The following is a 19,597-nucleotide window of genomic DNA, read 5'->3' on the forward strand; positions in this document are numbered from 1 at the left end:
CCCACATTGGCTCCAAGACCACCAATGCCGCAAATTTAAAATTCTCCTCCTGGTTTTCAGATCCCCCCCCCCCCCCCCACCGTGGCCTTCGCCTTCCCTATCTCTGTAACCTCCTCCAGCCTTATAATCCTCCAGAAATTCTGCGTTCCTCCAACTCTGGCCTCTTGATCATGCCCGATTTCCTTTACTCCACTATTGACAACCGTGTCTAAGTTCAGGAACCCCCTCCCTAAACCTCTCCACCTCGCTGCCTCTCCTCCTCCTGTTAAATTTTCCATAAAACCTACCTCTTTAACCATGGTTTTGATCACCTGGCCTAATATCTCCTCCTTTGGCGTCAAAGTTTGTCGTATAGTGTTCCTGTGAAGCACCTTGCGGCCCTTTTTGCTATGTTAAAGGTGCTATAATAATGCACGTTACTGTTTTTGAAATGAATTCTTACCGTATCTCTTGAGACATTCTCTATTGCTTATTAAACTCCTCGGCCAAGATTTCCGGCTGGGAATTGTGCCCGGGAATGCGGTGGGATCTGGTCGTCTGCCTCCCTGCTCATCCTGCCCCTTCCGGGATTTCCTGCTGGAAGTGATAGGGGAGGGGAGTGGCCGCAACATGTGAGCTGATATGCTATGGAAATGTTGGAAATACGTCGTCCTGTGCATTTTCCACCATTTACAATGTAGCAGTGCCTTTGCCGTTAAGTTTAGCGCCCACGCAGTCGACTGAGGAGCAATCTGTCACATGGGGGGGGGGCGGTGAAGCTACTTTTTTTTGGTAACGTCGGTTTGGTTGACTGACAGCAGTGAGGCAGCCAGTGACCCGAAGGCCGGCAAGGCCTACAGGAAGCAGTCTCTGTGCCCTTCCACACCAGCCAAGGAACCCTGTTAGTATATGAGGCCCCCCTCCATCCCCCCCCCCCCTCCATCCCACCCCAACCCTCATTTGGAAAATTGGCCTGAGGTTAAGGGTCACAGCTGCTAGCCTAATGACCAAGCGGTGAGTCTTGGCTCCTCTGCTGCCCTCTCGGTGAGAGGCATGAGCATCCAGAAATGGAATGTACTTGGATTCTGGGCATCCATGCCCATGCACTTCTGCCTCAGTCTAGATGCCGAGTAAAGCCCCCTCTCAATATGCTGAAATCCCTGCCTCAGAAAGGTCCCACTCATCCGTTCCCACATCATCCATCCCGTGGCCTCTCTGAGTGATAGTCAATCCCTGTAAAATTAGGGAGCGGTTTTGTGCAGTTTGGGATCTTTGCCTGATTTCTTTTCTTGCCTCCCTCCCTATACACAGCATGACCTAGAATTTACAGCCCAGAAACAGGCCGTTCAGTCCATCTGCTCCGTGCTGGTATTTATGCTCCACACGAGCCTCCTCTCATCTCTCTTCATTTCATGCTATCAGCATGTCCTTCTATTCCTTTCTCCCTTGTGTACTTATCTAGCTTCCACTTAAATGTATCAAGGGCCCCACACTTCTTGATACTGAACTGCTTTTAATGGGAGCTGTCTACAGGCCTCCTGATAGCAGTGATGAAGTAGAAAGATGCAGAAATACAGAGATCGGAGAAGCTTGTCTCAAGAGCATATTGGTTATACCACATCTGGAATCCTGGGTACCTCACCTCGGGATGGAAATATTTGCCTTGGACTGGGTGCAACGCAGATTCACCAGAATGACACTGGGTCTAACAGGGTTAAGTTATGTGGACAGGTTGCACAGTCTAGGCTAGAGAGCAGAAGATTAAGGGCTGATCTAATCGAGGTGTTTAAGATGATTAAAGAATTTGATAGGGTGGATAGAGTTAAGATAATTGAATGGTGGAACAGGTTCGAGTGGCTGAGGGCCCGACTCCCATTCCTGTATGAGCCCAGTACAGAAATGACGAGACCAGTTGCTTTGACCCCCTGCTGCTTTTCTGTCCGCTCAGCACTGATGGGGATAGAGGCTGCGACAATTTGGCCCCGTGCCACTCGCGAGCATCTTTAAACACTCCCTTGATTATATCGTAGCTCTGCTTAGTTAAAAAGAATTTTAAATCCTGAGCAACATTAGCCATGTAGGGTGGGTGCGTGAGAGGAGAGGGGGGGAGTGAATAAGAAGCTCGTGTGCTCGCCTTAACTAATGATTTCTGCCCTATTACTAGGACAAGCGGGCTGTCGAGAGGATAAACCTGGAGAAAGTCTTCCATCCATTCATTGCTGGGGCTTACAACAAAGTGGTCCAGGAGATAATGCAGGAGACCGGAGCTCGCATCAACATCCCCCCTCCCAGCATCAACAAGGATGAGATCTTCATCACCGGTGAGAAAGAGCCCGTGGCCCAGGCGGTCACCCGCATCAGGAAGATCTACGAGGAGAAGGTTAGATCAGCGTCCTTGTACTGAAAAGAAACTTGTATTTATGTGCCACGTTAGCCTGTCGTACAGATCTCTCAAAGCTCTCTCTTCCCCCAGTTAATGCTCTCCCTCAGTTAATATTGCCACTCTCCCTCACCATTCCCTCTCAGTTAGGATTTGTGTGACTATTGTTACGTTTCCAAACAATGCAGCCTCAGCAACAACCTACAAACAGCACTGAGATAAATCTCAGCTGTCGTTTCTTAGTTAAGGGTGGGGGGAGGGGGGGGGATTGTTAAACTTGGTAAACCCACCAAAATATGGATTAACCCATGCCCGTTCACTGCATTGCAGGTGGGACGTTGAATTGGCGCTGCCTGCTGTTTTACAAGATTATTTCGTGCACCTGGTGCTCCCCACATTGTTCATTAGCTGCATGCAGCAGCAGGGAGCCCAATATTGCACTTGATTATCTCGCTACTGAAAGGCAGCCAGCAGCTCTTAAAGGGGAGGTGCATTAAAGGGGAGCCAGCTGCATAAAAATTAAGACTTGCACTGTGGCAACAAGAAGTGCTGGGGGTCCTTTGAGAGGTGAATCTATGCCATAAAGGATTGAAGAATGGCTGAACGTACGAGATGCAATGGAGGCCTTGGTGTAAGATATGGAGAGAAGGAGAGACATCTGGGGCACAGTTTTCCCTCCAGGAGCAGGAAACAGAGGTCAGGAATGTTTCTGGGTCCCGAACACACCCCAAGAGATACAGTCGCCCATCCCAATTTTCACGGGGGGAGTCCCCTTAATTGGCTTGGAGACGAGCTCCAATGAAGGACAGCGGGCGGCCTCTCGAAGCTGGAGGGCCAATCAGAGGCCTTCTGGCTTGAAAGGAGCATCAGGCTACATTAGAGGGTAAGTAAGGGAGAGGGCGCTTCAAAATGGAGGCACCCTCTTTCCAACTCTTTTAAACTTTTGTTGACAAGCCACCACTATGGGGGTTGTGGGAGTTCCTCTACAGGGCAGCACATGGCTGCTGCAACACCCAGGCAGGCAGGGGGGGGGGTGGTATGTCGCCAGGAGGCTGCTTCCAGGCACCTAAACCTGCTCCCGTCGCCTGTGGGAACCTGGAGGTTGACTGGAAAATCCCACTCGGCCTCCTTTAATTGACCTCAATAGGCTCTTAACGAGCAGCATTGGCTACCCATTGCATGGGGGCAATTTCCTGCCCATCACCGTTCCCAGCCCTGACGGGAACTCAAAATCTAGCCCCCATATCTGCAGGGGTTCAGGAGGCAGTGGGAAGGAATAGCACTGGAGCTCAATGCCAGGAGTATAGCTCTAAGAACATGGATGCAGGTCATGAAGAAGTTTTAATGATCTGCCGCGAGTTGTCAGGGTGAGTGAGTTCAGTCTTCAAATGGCTCACCTTAAAGAAAGACTTGCATTTATATAGCATTTTTCACAACTACTGGACGTCTCAAAGTGCTTTTAGAGCCAATGAAGTACTTTTGAAGTGTAGTCACTGTTGTAATGCAAGAAACACGGCAGCCAAATTGTGCACAGCAAGCTCCCACAAACAGCCATGTGATAATGACGAGATAATCTGTTCGTGTGATGGTGATTGAGCGAATAATATTGGTCAGAACACTGGGAATAACTTCCTTGCTCCTCTTCAAAATAGTGCTGTGGGATCTTTTTACATCCATCTGAGAGGGCTGTTGGTTTAACGTCTCAACTGAAAGACAGTACCTCCAACAGAGCAGTACTCCCTCAGTACTGCACTGGAGAGTTAACCTTGATTTTTGTGCTTAAATCCTGGAGTGGGATTTGAACCCAGAACCTTATGATTTAGAGGTGAGAGTACTGCCAGCTGAGCCACGACCGACCTCTAAGTTTGTCATAAAATTTTGGCAATAATTAGTACTGCTTACCAGCTGCACCATTAGCCTCATCCACTTCTCAATTTACTACTAGTGACGTCATCGTCACTCGCAACCCTGCTACCAACAATATCAATCAGTACTCAACCCTTCAGTTCATATGGTTTATCTCACCCTCACATACTTAGCACTGTTGCAAGCCTCACACTCACAGCTCACATGCACCGGCAGCTATTTAATCATGGCAGCCATATCATCCAAACTTACTGCAGGGCATTCACTGACACACTTCCCTCTTTCTTGCAGGAGAAGGTGGTGTTTAATAGGAGGCAGCAGGAGCAAACTGGAGGAGGACAAGTGCGCCTGCAAGGTTTAACCACTGTCAAGGAGACAGCCCAGGGAAGGGACGTCGCAGAGGCCATGGACACTGGTGACGCTGGAGGGATTAAGGATGAAGGTATCTGTGTACTTAATCCTCCTGCTCTCATCCCACTGCTCCCTCATCCCGCAATCTCCTCTGACTCATAATCTGCAGATGATAGAAGCACACCCTTCTTAACATACCCTTGTCTCTTTTTCATTTCAGTTCCCCAAGAACTGGAATCTTCCCAGTCAGAGGAGGAAGACAAAGAAGACAGTGAAGATGAAGAGACGTCATCGTCACTCGCAGCCGCCGGCTCAGAGACTGACACTGCGCGTATTTTAGAGGCTTGGCTAGAGGAGGGATCTGCGTGTGATGAGACACCGGCTGCAAGTGTGCAGGACCCGGGGCGGTGGAAAAGGATGGCACAGGTGGCAGCTCGCCCGAGGTTGAGGTTGAACACTAGTTCTGCCGCAGAGGAGTCAGATGAGGACTTTGATGGCCCAGGTTACAGGAGAATGCTGATGGGTGTACACAACCAAGTGGCTGGTGCACTGGAAAGTCTGCCAGAGAGCCTGCGGGCAATGTCAAGGAGCGTGGAGGAGTCTAGCTCCGACTTGGCACGGAGCTTTACGCAGAGCTTGAAGCTCATCCTTTCAAACATGGAACAGGTGGTTACTTCCATCAGCACACCTATGGATCCCAGCATGATGCAGCGCCTGATGGCCGAAGTCACAGCTTCCATTTCAGCACAGACGGCTTCCGTCAAAGTTCTCAGTGCTGCAGTCGAAGCTCAGACTGCTGCCTTGCAAGCTCAGACTGCTGCCGTCGTGGCTCTGGATGCCACTGTTCGAAGGGGCTTCCAGGATCTCACAGCAGTCCAGCAGATCAGCAGGAATGCTGAGGCACAGCCCCGCGAGAGTGGCAGTGGCTCCATAGCACCCGAGCCTCCTGTCCTCTCACAGGCTGACAGCATTCCTGCTCCCACCCTCGCCACTCCGCCAGTGCCCCTGTTATTGCCCGTCGGCCACCAAGCCCGGAAAATTGCAGCCGGGCGTTCTAAGCCCAAAGCTGCGCGAGGTCACCCTCCAAGGACATCCGCAGCCTCCTCATTTGGAGCTCAGTATCTTTCCGACATCCATGCTGCAACCACTGGGGAAGCACCTTATAGGAGCACTAGGATAGACAAAGGCACATGGAAGACAGAAACCAAGGGAAACACGCAAGGGTGATTAGACTATTTCTGTGTGGATTATTTATTGAGCGAATTGATAAAATTGACTTTGAATTTGCATTTTCTGGTGTGTTTTTTTAATTTTGTGTTGTCAGCAGGAGGATGGTGTGATGGTCAGTGACTGAGGAGAAGTAAGAAGTGTGGGACAGTTGGTGAATGGGGAGGCCTAGGTGAGGTTACGGGTATTGCTTATGAATAATCTGATCACTGGGCAGAAACTGACTTTCTACTTTGTAGACTCTCTTCCACTTCCTGCTCCTCACTTCCTAGTTCACTTCCTCCTCCTCATAAGAGCATAAGAAATAGGAGCAGGAGTAGGCCATTCAGCCCCTCGAGCCTGCTCAGCCATTCTCGAAGATCCTCATAGGTGGGGGCTAGGCCTTGTCCCTCCTAATGGCCAGGTTGTGCTGCATGCACCACAAATACCTGTTCAGCTGAGTACTCCAGGGCTCCTCCAGAAAGGTCCAGGCAGGGGAGGTGTTGCTTGTGGATACCGATGGTTCCTTGTGGCAGCATGGCCCTTGTTATTGGCCTGCTGTGCACGTGTGCCTGGGTTCCTGGCCGGAGTCATGAGTCATATCATGAGGGGGTAACCCTTGACGCCCAGTTAGCCGACCTTTGACTTGCCATGGTGGGTCAAATAGAGACAGAACTGACTGCCCGCAGAATGGAATAATCATGAGTGCTGACATAACAGGCATTCGACTACCTGTGGTTGCGAACTGTCTGCATATTGAGGGAGGGGGATTCCGTTCTGGAGATGAAAATGGCTGAGTGCCGATGAGGAGCAGTGTGGGTGCAGTTAATGGCACCCTGCACCATGGGGAAGCCCGCAATCCATGCAGAACCTTGTGCTCGCTCCTCCTGCTTGATTCTGGCAAGGAGGAATGCGATGGACGTAGCACACTGATTCTCATCATCACCTCGCTCCTCTTGCATGCTACCGATGGTCATTAGACATGCACGCACAAACCCCTTTACCAAGACGGAGTCCTGCGCACCTCCCAGCGCGCACTTTGGGCCCCATCTTCGAGACTTATTTGGCCATTAAAAAATGGTGCACTGCACCACCCAATTTATCCACCACTTCTTGAAATAGATACTATCTGACCAGGCTAATGTAGGGTCATCAATAGAGTAGCACCTGTGACAATGCAGCACTCCCTCAGTGTTGCATGTGATGTTGAGTCTAAGCTTGGGTGAGTGGCCAGAACCCGCAGTCTCCTGATCAAGGGGTGAGAGTGCTAACAGCCAAGGCAAACTGGTGGCAACTAAGTGAAGGGCCAAAAAATGCACATCGTGTCTTGGCCAGGGGCCATTCTCAGCAATCCTGCACCGCATCACACTGTGGGATGACAATCGTTCACTTCACTTGATAGGTACAGTTTCTAAGTGGCATTTGAGCACTTCTGCCCAGGAAAGGGAGGCCTGGGAAGTGTGAATGACAACAGGGCTAATGGTTTTAACAGGGCCCTTTCACCTGTTCTAAGGATGACCAAAATAATCTGGCCTCCTAATTGCCTCCACTGACTGGACAGCAAAACCAATCTGATGAAGGGTTTTGTTAGAGTAAATAAGGAGAAACTGTTCTCACTAACAGGAGGGTCGGTAACCAGGGGACACAACGTTGAAACAATTGGCAAAAGAACCAGAGTTGGAGATGAGAATTTTTGTTTTATGCTGTGAGTTGTTACGATCTGCAGTGTACTGCCTGAAAAGGTGGTGGAAGCAGATTCAATACAAACTTTTAAAAAGGAATTGAATAAGTTCTTGAAAGGGAGAAATTTGCACGGCTATTAGGAAAGAGCAGGGGGGGAGTGCAACTAATTGGATAGCTCTTTCAAAGAGCCACCACAGACACAATGGGCCGAATGGCCTCCTTCTGTGCTTTTAGATTCTATGATTCTAAATCCAATCATGCCCTCGCCCAACTTTCCCACACAAACACACACACACATTTCGGGCAGCTGGAACTGAAACGCTAGATTTCCCACCCTCCTTATTTGGTGCGCAGTTTAGAATGTCCTTGGTTTGTCTGGGGCAATGAGGTGCACTGGAGCCCATGGATAACCTCATGCTGCATCTGCAATGCACAAATAGTTTTATAAAAACACCGCACGGCCGTGGAGAGTGTGACCAGTGTAAATATTAGACACAGGAGCGGCTTGTAACTATGCACTGTTTGCTTTGGGAACAGGAGTAGGCCATTCAGCCCCTCAAGCCTGATCCATCAGTCAGTTAGCTAGTTGGATAACTCCACCTGCCCGCCTGGATTCTGTTACCCTTGCCTAACAAAAGTCTATCAATCACAGTTTTGACATTTTCAATTGATCCTCAGTTTCAACAGCTCTTTGGGGGAGAGAGTTCCAGATTTTCACTACCCCATGTGTGAAGAAGTGCTTCCTGATAACATCCCTTGAAATGGCATTGTTCTGGGGACGGTCCTTTGAAGGGCCATTCCCTTGTTCTGTACTCTCCCACCAGATGAAATAGTTTCTCTATGTCTAACATGGAACAGAGAAGGAAAAGAAAGACATGCATTCATGTAGCACCTTTCACATCCTCAGGGCATCGCAAAGTGCTTTTACAGCCAGTGAAGTTCTTTTGAAGTGTGGTCACTGTTGTAATGCAGGAAACGCAGCAACCGATTTGTACACAGCAAGCTCCCACAAACAATGATGTAATAATGACCAGATCATATTTTTATTTTAACGGTTTTGACTGAGGGATAAATATTAACCAGGGCTTGGGGAGAACTCCCTTACTGTTCTTCAGAATAACACCATGGGATCTTTTTGCACCCACTTGAGGAAGCCTCGGTTTAATTGAGGTCCAATCCAACAGTCACACTTCCCAAGTGCGAGCACCAGGCATGTCAGCCTAGATTATGTACTTGTGTTATTGGAGTGGGATTTTAACCCACAATATTCTGACCTAGAGATGTAAGTGCTACCCACTGAGCCACAGCTGATACTAAAAGTGAGCGCCTTTGAGAAAGAAATGATAGTTAGATGATGACAAGCTTGGGTTTTAAGCCTGTAGATTGTAGGAGGATGGGCACTCTGGGAGTCCGTACCTCCGGAGATCCTGGGGAAGAGTATGTGTTGATTTCAACATAAATGGGAATGCAGTGAGTGTTATTGGGCGGGATCTTTAGAGCTTAGGAGGAGCAAGAAAGTTCAGAGTAGCACTGGCCACAGAGGACTAACCTTTTATTATGGCCCGACCACTTGTGGGCGAGAGGGCCTGGAACAGCCCGTCTGCATTAAGACGGAAACTTTATGTTGACCTGGTAAGTTTTCGAATTGGGATCCCTGGACTGCAGGGGGTTCGCGAGCAGATCCTGGGGCGGTCTTTCTGCCTCCTGTTTTCTGTATTTGTTGCCTTATTTAGCATTCTATTTCTGTTACTGAACAGTGATAAACATGTGCAGTGAGAGCATTGTTTTCCTTTGGGTAAATGACAGTGTTTGGAAAGAGCAACAACAAACTTTCATTTATACAGCGCCTTTATGACCTCAGGACGTCCCAAAGAGGTTTGCAACCAATGAAGCACTTTTGAAGTGTGGTCACTGCTCCAATGTAGGATATGCAGCAGCCACTTTGCACACCAAAAGCTCCCTCAAACAGCAATGTGATAATGACTAAGATCTTCGGATTTTTTTTTAGTGATGTTGCTTGAAGGATGATAAATATTGGCCAAAACACCAGGGGAGAAAACTCCCCTCCGATTCTTTGACATAGTGGGATCTTTTCCATCTATCTGACAGTTCGGACAGGGTTCCAGGGAATGAGTCAAAATTTTCAAGGGGGTCCCATAGACAGAAACATACGTTCAAAGCAGGCCCATTTTGTGTCTATAAAATGCGTAAATGATACCCTGGGAATAGCCATTCACAAATGGAGTGCAGGCTTTCAGCTGACTGCATAACCATGGGTCAGTTTAGCTTGCTCATAACGGGGTCACTGTGGGTTGCACCACTGTAAAGTATTCACGGCAATTTCTGGTCAGTGAGTTGAACGCATGCATTTGCGATTTCACTGAAGTTACTGACCAGAGGACCACGCACGCCCACCATTTTGGGCAAGTGGAACTCACCCGATCTGACCTGTGGCAGGAGCGTAGTGTTCGTAAAGCTCTCCCTGGAGTCTGCATTTCAAGGTATAGACTGTGTACGTTGTTAACAGTGACTTTACACAGGGGAGCTGGCTATATATATGAGTGTGTGTGTATGTGTGTGCAGCACATAGAGTCGCAAAGGGGAGCTTTATTAATAGAGAAATCTACGGGGAACACTGGGTTCTGACACAAACATGTTAGTTATACCCAGTGCAATTTGTAGCTTGGCATTTTGGAAGAGCACGTTAAACAAAATTGCTGGTTTGGTAAAGATCAGCCTAAACGGTGTAGGTGCAAATTTTGCATTGCACAGTCGTATCTGTAAAGGATAATTTCACTTGGATCCTGTGCCAATGTGGAGTCTCGCTACGTGGAAACATGTCTCAGAGAGAGGACTGGATTTGATGTCTGCTGTGGCTCAGTGGCACTTGCCTCTGGTGTTGGAAGGTTGTGGCTTCAAGTCCCATGCCAGAGCCATGAGCACACAATCCAGGCTGATGCTCCTCTTTGTACGGCACAGAAACAGGCCATTTGTTTCAGCCAGTCCATGCCGGCCTTTATGCTCCACTCCAGGCTCCTCCCATCTTTCCTCCTCTATATCTATCAGCGTAACCCTCTATTCCCGTCCCTCTCATACGCTTGTCTAGCCTCCTTAAATGCATCTATTCTATTCACTTCAGCTACACCCTGTGGTAGCAAGTTCACATTCTCACCATGCTTTGGGTAAAGAACTTCCTTCTGAATTCCCTATTGGACTTCTTGGTAACTATCTTATATTGATGTCCTCTCGTTATACTCTTCCCCAGAACTTCAGTGCAATACCGAGGGAGTGTTGCACTGTCGGAGGTGTCGTCCTTTGGATGAGACATTAAACTGAGGCTCTGTCTGACCCCTCAGGTGGAAATAAAAGATCCCACGACACTATGAGAAGAGCATGGGAGCTCTCCCTGGGAGCTCTTGGGCATTGGAGATAAGGCAGAAAAGGATAACCAACATAATGGGGCGGGGGGGGGGGGCCTTGTTCAAGAACATGGGAACTGGAGGAGGACACTTAGCCCCTAGATTCTGTTCTGCCCCATTCAGAAATGGCTGCTCTGTGACCTAACTCCATATTAGATTGATTTGATTAGATTAGAGATACAGCACTGAAACAGGCCCTTCGGCCCACCGAGTCTGTGCCGACCATCAACCACCCATTTATACTAATCCTACACTAATCCCATATTCCTACCAAACATCCCCACTGTTCCTATATTTCCCTACCACCTACCTATACTAGTGACAATTTATAATGGTCAATTTACCTACCAACCTGCAAGTCTTTTGGCTTGTGGGAGGAAACCGGAGCACCCGGAGAAAACCCACGCAGACACAGGGAGAACTTGCAAACTCCACACAGGCAGTACCCAGAATCGAACTCGGGTCCCTGGAGCTGTGAGGCTGCAGTGCTAACCACTGCGCCACTGTGCCGCCCGCCTGTACCTGCCTTTGCCCCATATCTCTTAATACCTTTGGTTAACAAAAATCTATCAACTTCAGATTTAAAGTTAACAATTGATCCAGCATCAGTAGCCAGTTGTGGAAGAGAGTTCCAAACATCTACCACCCTTTGTGTGTAGATGTGTTTCCTAATTTCACTCCTGAAAGGCCTGACTCTAATTTTTAGACTGTGCCCCCTCGTCCAAGACACCCCAATTAACGGAAATAGTTTCTACCCTGTCTGTTCCCTTTAATATCTTAAAAACTTTGATCAAATCACCCCTGAACCTTCTAAATTCCAGGGAATACAACCCTAGTTTTGTAATCGCTCCTCTTAATTTAACCCTTGGAGTCCAGGTATCAGTCTGTTAAATCTACACTGCACTCTCTCCCAGGCCAATATATCCTTCCTAAGGGGTGATGCTTAAAGCACCTGAGCCACGAGAAGAGGTTGAAGAGTCTAGGGTTGTTTACTCCAGATACAGAGAGGGCTTAGGGGACATGTTACTCAAGTATCCTTAGGGGAAATTATAAATTAAAGCCCCTGTAATGTGCTGCAAATTACCACAAGCTCCAGAACCAGGAGATTCACTGTTGGCAGAGCGAAGGTGCATAGACAAATTCAGTTTAACTGTTTTACACAAAGGGTTAGGTACAGCTGAGTGGCTGGCTAGGCCATTTCAGAGGGCATGTAAGAGTTAACCACATTGCTCTGGGTCTGGAGTCACATGTAGGCCAGACCAGGTAAGGACAGCAGATTTCCTTCCCTAAAGGACATTAGTGAACCAGATGGGTTTTGACAACAATCGACAATGGTTTCATGGCCATCATTAGACTAGCTTTTAATTCCAGATTTATTAATTAAATTCAAATTCCACCTTCTGCTGTGGGATTCGAACCCATGTCCCCAGAGAAATACCCTGGGTCTCTGGGTTAATAGTCCAGTGACAATACCACTACGCCACCGCCTACCATTGGCCAGAAACTGAACTGGAGTAGCCATATAAATACTGTGGCTACAAGAGCAGGTCAGAGGCTAGGAATCCTGAGGCGAGTAACTCACCTCCTGACTCCCAAAAGCCTGTCCACCATCTACAAGGCACAAATCAGGAGTGTGATGGAATAGTCTCCACTTGCCGGGATGGGTGCAGCTCCAACAACACTCATGAAGCTCGACACAATCCAGGACAAAGCAGCCTGCTTGATTGGCACCCCATCTATAAACATTCACTCCCTCCACCACCGACCCACAGTGGCAGCAGTGCGTACCATCTACAAGATGCACTGCAGCAATGCACCAAGGCTCCTTAGACAGCACCTTCCAAACCTGTGACCTCTACCAACTAGAAGGACAAGGGTAGCACATACATGGGAACATCACCACCTGCAAGTTCCCCTCCAAGTCACACACCATCCTGACTTGGAACTATATCGCCGTTCCTTCACTGTCGCTGGGTCAAAATCCTGGAACTCCCTTCCTAACAGCACTGTGGGTATACCTACCCCAAATGGACTGCAGTGGTTCAAGAAGGAAGCTCACCACCACCTTCTAAAGGGTAATTAGGGATGGGCAATAAATGCTGGCCTGGCCAGCGATGCTCATAATTCCATGAATGAATTTTAAAAAACGCAAAGGGTGGTGAACATGTGTAGCGGACCATAAGAGGCAAATTCAAGAATTGATTGATCTGTGAGAGATTGGGTGACTGATGGGTGATAGCTTTTTGTGACTGGACAAATCTTTTCTAAACACCATCCAGTGTATCTTTGTGATTTAGGAAGGATGTCGAGGTCTTGGAGAGGGGGCAGAGGAGATTTACTAGAATGGTACCAGGGAGGAGGGACTTCAATTATGTGCAGAGACTGGAGAAGCTGGGGTTGTTCTCTTGGGGCAGAGAAGGTTAAGAAGCGATTTAATAGCGGCATTCAAAAACCCTGAAAGATTTTGATAGAGTATGTAACGAGAAACTGTTTCCACTGGCAGGAGGGTCGGTAACCAGAGAACCTCAAAATGTCAAGATGAGGAGGAATTTTTTTTTACGCAGTGAGTTGCTGTGATCTGGAACGCGCTGCCTGAAAGGGCGGTGGAAGCAGATTCAGTAGTAACTTTCAAAAGGGGAATTGGAGAAATACTTGAAGGGGAGAAATGTGCAGGGCGATTGGGGAAAAGAGCAGGGGGGGTGGGGGAGTGGGATTAATTGGATCGGTCATTCAAAGAGCTGTCACAGGCACGATGGATTGAATGGCCTCCTTTAGTGCTGTAAGATTCTATGATGATTGATAGTGTGCATGTTTTGAGTGATAAAACCTATCGGCCATGTCTACTCACCCAAAATGTAACATACACTAATAAATAAAGGCTTGTAAAAGCCTTTTGGATCTGTGCCACCTCACAGTGGCTCAGCTGGTTAAGACAAAGAGGACCTGTACCTAGAAAGGTTTTAGTTTGGAGTCCAGGGCCTGTGCTCATTTTTGATCTCTAGTGGATGTGGGGTACCGCTAATTTTGTTCAGCATCACTGGGTTAGGACTTGTTTGGTTGAAGGACCCCTTTTCAAGTGGATTAGTAATCACGGACTCCGTCTAAACTATGATACTATAAAATCCTCCTAATATGTAAGTGCGCCATTTAAAGAGTGCTTTAATAACGCGTTGAAGAAATCAGGTATTTGCTTACAGATTAATTCCGGATATGGCAGTCTTCGTGCCAGTCTCATCGCTTTGCCATGCTCGCTCCTCTCCTAGGTGAGACAGCCGCCTGCTCTGCGCTTCTCGTGGCAGCTGCGCTCTTCTCCCACCTCCCGGCTTGTAACAGGTCTGCTTCCAGCTGCCCGCATTGCCCACCTATAAGGCCAGTTTGCGGACCCTCTGGGTTCTGCAGACTCCCAACTTGAGAACTACTGGGCTAGGGGGTGGAAAAGTCAGCCAGGGTCCCTGCTCCCAACCGATGATTAGAACTCTATGCTGGAAGTACATGTGTGTTCACAAAGGGTACGGAGCAACTCATACTCTTACCATCCTCCGAGCTCTCTGCATGCCTCCAGTTCTGGCCTCTTACTCCCCCATTGGCGGCAGTGCCTTCAGCTGCCTAGGCCCTGGAATTCCCTCCCTAAATCTCTCCACCTCTCTGTCTCTCTCTTTCCTCCTTTAAGATGCTCCTTAAAACCTACCTCTATGAGCTTTTGGTCACCTGTCCGAATATTTCCTTATGTGTCTCCTGTGAAGCCACTTGGGACGTTTTACTACATAAAAGTTGTTGTATAAATGCAAGTTGTTGTTGTGCTGGATTGTGACGCTCCTTGCAGTCAAATAGCCCTATGATACACTTCCACTCTGTAGGCTCACGCACGAAGGATCGTTCACAAGGGCATGGCACCTGGAACTCTGCCCAGCAAGGAGTCAACCTCGTCAAGAGGAGAAAATTGCCAGAAAATTAATGAGACTAAAATGTTCTCTTTTGTTTAATTTCTAGCTTGCTTTGTGTTGGGGTTGGCAACTGGCCAGTTTTCAGCAATGTCTTTCTGTCAACAGAAACGGAAAACTACTACAATATCGGTCGAAGTGAAGAAGTCTCAGCACAAGTACATCATAGGCCCAAAAGGTAACACCCTGCAGGAAATACTGGACTTGACCGGGGTATCCGTGGAAATGCCATCACTGGAGAGCAGTTCTGAGACCATCATTCTCCGAGGGGAACCTGACAGACTCGGCCCAGCTCTGACTCAGGTCTATGCCAAGGTAAACCTAGTGGCCCCCAACAGCACAGAACTGTTAAACTCTTTTTAATATTTGGGTTTAAAGATCCCTTCCCCACCCCACCAATGCACATTCATTTTGGTTAACCACTCCCAAATGTGCAATAAGGGACATAAGACAAGTGAGTCTTGCTGCAATTGGACAGGGCTTTGGTGAGACCACATCTGGAGTACTGTGCACAGTTCTGGCCTCCATATTTAAGGAAGGATATCCTTGCCTTGGAGCCAATACAACGAAGGTTCACTGGATTGGTTCCTGGGATGAGAGGGTTGTCCTAGGATGAGAGGCTGAGTAAATTGGGTCTATACTCTCTGGAGTTTAGAAGAATGAGAGGTGATCTCACTGAAACAAACAAGATTCTGAAATTTCTTCACTCAGGCGATTGTGAATCTTTGGAATTTTCTATCCCAGAAGGTTGTGGATGCTTCATCATTGAGTATATTCAAGGCTGAGATAGACATATTTTTGGTCTCTCAGGGAATCAAGGCACATGGAGAGCAGGCGGGAAAATGGAGCTGTGGCAGAAGATCAGCCATGATCGTATTGAATGGCAGAGCAGGTTCAAGGGGCCGAATGGTCTACTCCTGCTCCTATTTCTTAAATTCTTATGTTCAGCTTCTGGGATTCTGCCAGGGCTGCTCTTTTTCCAGGTACTAGGAGGCATGTGAGAGTGAAATTGCAACAGTTTCCTCCTTCCTACATTGGGGCAGGGCAAATGAGCTCAAGAGTTCAGTGACAAGGAGGGGTGTTGAACCTTTGTTTCACCTTGCTGCTGAATGTTGGTAGTGCCTTGATTGCACTTGGAGCCTCGTTGCATTGGTTGCACCCCACTACCTTGATGCTTTGTTGGTTGTCACCCCGTTCCTTGGTGTTGCATTGGCTGCAGCCCAGGACCTTGATGCTCTGCATTGATTCCAGTCCAGTGCCCTGGTATTTTTTTAGATATTCTCCAGGCCCTTAGTGCTACGTTTGGTCACTCAATGTGCATTGGTTGCACCCCTTGATGCTGTGCCTTAGTTATGCTTCAATATCCTGTGCCAAATTGCCCTTCTGCTATTTCACACCTCTTTAAATGCACAGCTAAGATAACAAACCTGCTAGGTGAGGAACCATTTGTATCAACTAGAGTTCTACAACACCGACCATGAAAAATTATCTCAGCAGCCACACCATTATGTTCAAGCACTGCCTGTTTAAACTTTGTAATATTCATCTGAAGCACTCAACAGATTTCTTACTGCCGCTTGGTAACCTTCTTAATATGTTTCCTTTCCTCCTGTTATTTGCAGGCTTTTTAAGATCCGTACTTGCCGTGGTCTAATCCTGATTGATCTTGGCATCCTTCCTGTACGGTTCCTCCTCCAGTGGTCTCCTGTGCAGTGACTGCCAGCCCTTCATTTGTCTTTCTCCACGTAAAAGTGAGCCTTTCGCTGACCTTTCTGTATTCCCTTTTCCCCGTGTGTTTTCAGGCAAAGAGCGTGATGGTGGCTGAAGTAACCGCACCGGCCTGGCTGCATCGCTTTATCATCGGCAAGAAGGGGCAAAACATTGGCCGCATTACCCAGCAGCTGCCCAAGGTAATCACTGGGTCATCACTGGGCAAGGAATTTTCCTATCATCAAAAGCTTTCATTTATCAAGCGCCTTTGACATAGTATAACAATCCCAGATGTTTCACAAGGGCATTATCGGACAAATTTTGACACGAACTATGTAAGGAGATATTGAGACAGCTGAGAAAAAGCTCGGTCAAAGAGGTAGAGTTTAAGGAGCATCTTAAAGCAGGAGAGAGAGGCGGAGAGGTTTAAGGAGGGAATTCCAGAGCTAAGGGCCCAGGCAGCTGAAGGCACGGCTGCCAAAGGTGGGTTGAAGGAAATCGGGGATGCGCAAGAGGCCAGAGTTGGAGGAGTGCAGAGATTCGGAGGGTTCTAGGGGCTGGACTGGGTTACAGGGATAGGGATGGGGTGAGGCCATGGAGGCCATTTGAACACGAAGATGAGAATTTTAAATTCAAGGCTGTGCTTAACTGGGAGCCTGTGTAGGTCAGCGAGCACAGGGGATGATGGGTTAGCGGGACATGGTGCGAGTTAAGATACGGGCAGCAACGTTTTGGATGAGCTGGAGTTTACGGATGGTGGTAGTTGGAAGGCGGACAGGAGAGTGTTGAGATGGTCGAGTCTAGGGGTGACAAAGGCATGGAATGAGGGTTTCAGCAGCAGATGGGGCTGAGACAAGGCAGGCACAAGGAATATTGTGGAGGTGGAAGTAGGTGGTCTTTATGGCGGGCAGGGTACAAGGAAGGAGCCTGCTCCTGTAAGGGAGCCTGGCTGCTTTTCCTCTACCTGCTATGCTCAGATCATCCAATACACACAGGCACAGAACCAGGTGGTTCAGAGAATTGTGCCAGTGGGGCTTGAAGCGGGGAGGGTGTGTCAGAATGTATTGTGTCTTCTTATTCCTGTAGTTACAGAGTGGACACAAGTAACGTGTATCTGTGGGTTACATGACCCGTCTGGTGTAGGTTCACATCGAGTTCACTGATGGTGATGAGAAGATCACACTGGAGGGTCCAACAGAAGAGGTTGAGGTTGCTCAAACCCAGATTCAGGACATCATCAATGATCTGGTAAGTATTTTATTCATATTTTCCCATATTTCCCAGTATTTTCTCCCATACAAAGCACTGACATTTCCCCCCCGCCGTGCCCACTCTTCCTCTGCCCTCTGTATCTTGCCCTTTCCTCATTGCACCTCACAAAATCCAAGCGATGGGGCTATCTAAGTAACGACCTCCTCATTCATCTCCTGTTGTTTTCAGCCTTGACCCCCTTGCACCAGGGCCCCACTCGTCCCTTCGCCGAGGCCGAGCTACATACAGAGCAGGGCCATCCGTGGACGATGAATGTCTGGACAATCGGGCTCGTAGCTGACGAGTGACCTCTTTGCTTTGCTTTTCCCTTTCAGTTGACGCGCATGGACTACACGGAAATCACAGTCGAGCAGAAGTTCCACCGTCATCTAATAGGAAAGAATGGAACAAATAGTAAGTTTCTCCGTGCCTCCCCGCCGTCGGAATCTAAACAAACAGCACATAAAGAGACCATTTGGCCCATTGTACCTATGCCAACTCTCTGAAAGAGCTATCCCCTACTTAGTCCCATTCTCCTGCACCCCCCCCCCCACCCCACCCCACCACAGCAGTCTCAAGTATTTATCCTTTAAAAACGTTCAGCTTTCCGATAGAATATTTCCTTCCCCTATTGACAAAATTAACAAAAACGTCTCCTACCCTCTCCTTTCATTCCTACATGATGATCAAAATTGATGCCCTCTTAATTCCCCACTCACTGACCGGTGGAAATAGTTTAACAATATCATTAATAACATTATCGTAAGTTTAACAGATCTCCTCTGAAATCTTTGTTCTGTGGCAAAGTGCCCCTCCCCCACCCCCCTCCCATTCCACCACCCACTAATCTCTCCTCATAACTAAAGCCCCTCATCCCTGGGGTCCTCCATGGATCTATTCCGTTCCCTCCCCAGGGCCTTGACACCCCTTACTAAAGTCAGGAGCCTGCACTGAACGCCCATTAAATACCGAGCGGGAAAAAGACCCTCTCACCCATCAAACCTGCCCTTACACAGTGGTGATATCTGCAGCTTCAGGATTACTCTCTGACTTATCAGCCACGTTATCTCCCAGGAGAGACCAAAAAAAAACCCCCAGGACTCCTTTCTCTGTCTAATATGATGTCCTTGGCTACTTTAATATTTGCAATTTTCTTATCTACAGCACAGGAGTGAAGACTGATGCGAAGTAATCGCTTAGTACCACCGCCATACTTGGGATGTCCATGTGAATCTGCCCTAAGGCATCTTTCAGTGGCCCTAAACAGACTTCCAGGGTCCTCTGACTCCCAGCAGAGCTGACTAAGCTGCTGCCATTTGCTTCCGGGGTTGTCTGCTCTCCTGTCTCCAGTAATCCCTTAGCTTTCTAACAGCCGCTTACGTTTCCCTTAGTTATGCTCAACAGCCACTTATGGTTCCCTTACTTGTGCTCTTGCATTTCACTTAATTGTGCTCAGTAGCCGCTTAAATTTCTCTTATTTGTGTACCATGCAATCAATTTTTTAAGGCCCCAAGCAACTGCCGAAGGGACTTGACGCAACCAACAGACATCGGAAAATCTTGTAATGCGCCTGCGATTTTCTGACGCGACAGCATGTGAAAGCCCTAATATTCTAACCTACCATTTGTGTACAGTTTTGCCATCACCTCCTCTTGCTTTTTTAAAAAAAAAGCTCTTGAGCATCCCAACTTATCAAACTTCCTCTCAAGCGGGGGAAAGTCTCCCCCGTTTTTCCGTTGCTGCTTTCCGGTGTTCTCTCCTCCTCTCCTGATGAAAGAAAACTGCCGTAACAACTGACTTTGAAAAATGCT

The 19,597-nt window shown here is 48.1% G+C and overlaps 2 protein-coding genes across 2 annotated transcripts in view; both read left to right on the forward strand.

Annotated features, from left to right (window-relative positions):
- LOC137357372 (vigilin-like) overlaps positions 1 to 19,597 on the forward strand; it is a 91,404-nt gene that overhangs the window by 30,041 nt on the left and 41,766 nt on the right. The window contains exons 7-11 of the mRNA XM_068023655.1: positions 2,144 to 2,359; positions 14,934 to 15,140; positions 16,628 to 16,735; positions 17,679 to 17,783; positions 18,122 to 18,200. Coding sequence (XP_067879756.1) covers positions 2,144 to 2,359; positions 14,934 to 15,140; positions 16,628 to 16,735; positions 17,679 to 17,783; positions 18,122 to 18,200 — 715 coding nt within the window. The remainder of the gene's footprint in view (positions 1 to 2,143; positions 2,360 to 14,933; positions 15,141 to 16,627; positions 16,736 to 17,678; positions 17,784 to 18,121; positions 18,201 to 19,597) is intronic.
- Positions 2,776 to 5,830, forward strand: LOC137357373 (uncharacterized). The gene is made up of 3 exons (XM_068023656.1): positions 2,776 to 3,242; positions 4,517 to 4,667; positions 4,797 to 5,830. Exons 2-3 carry the CDS (start codon positions 4,631 to 4,633, stop codon positions 5,801 to 5,803), a joined length of 1,044 nt encoding a protein of 347 aa, XP_067879757.1. The 5' UTR covers positions 2,776 to 3,242; positions 4,517 to 4,630; the 3' UTR covers positions 5,804 to 5,830.

This window comes from Heterodontus francisci, chromosome 48, assembly GCF_036365525.1.
Source record: "Heterodontus francisci isolate sHetFra1 chromosome 48, sHetFra1.hap1, whole genome shotgun sequence".
Classification (NCBI taxonomy): Eukaryota; Metazoa; Chordata; class Chondrichthyes; order Heterodontiformes; family Heterodontidae; genus Heterodontus; species Heterodontus francisci.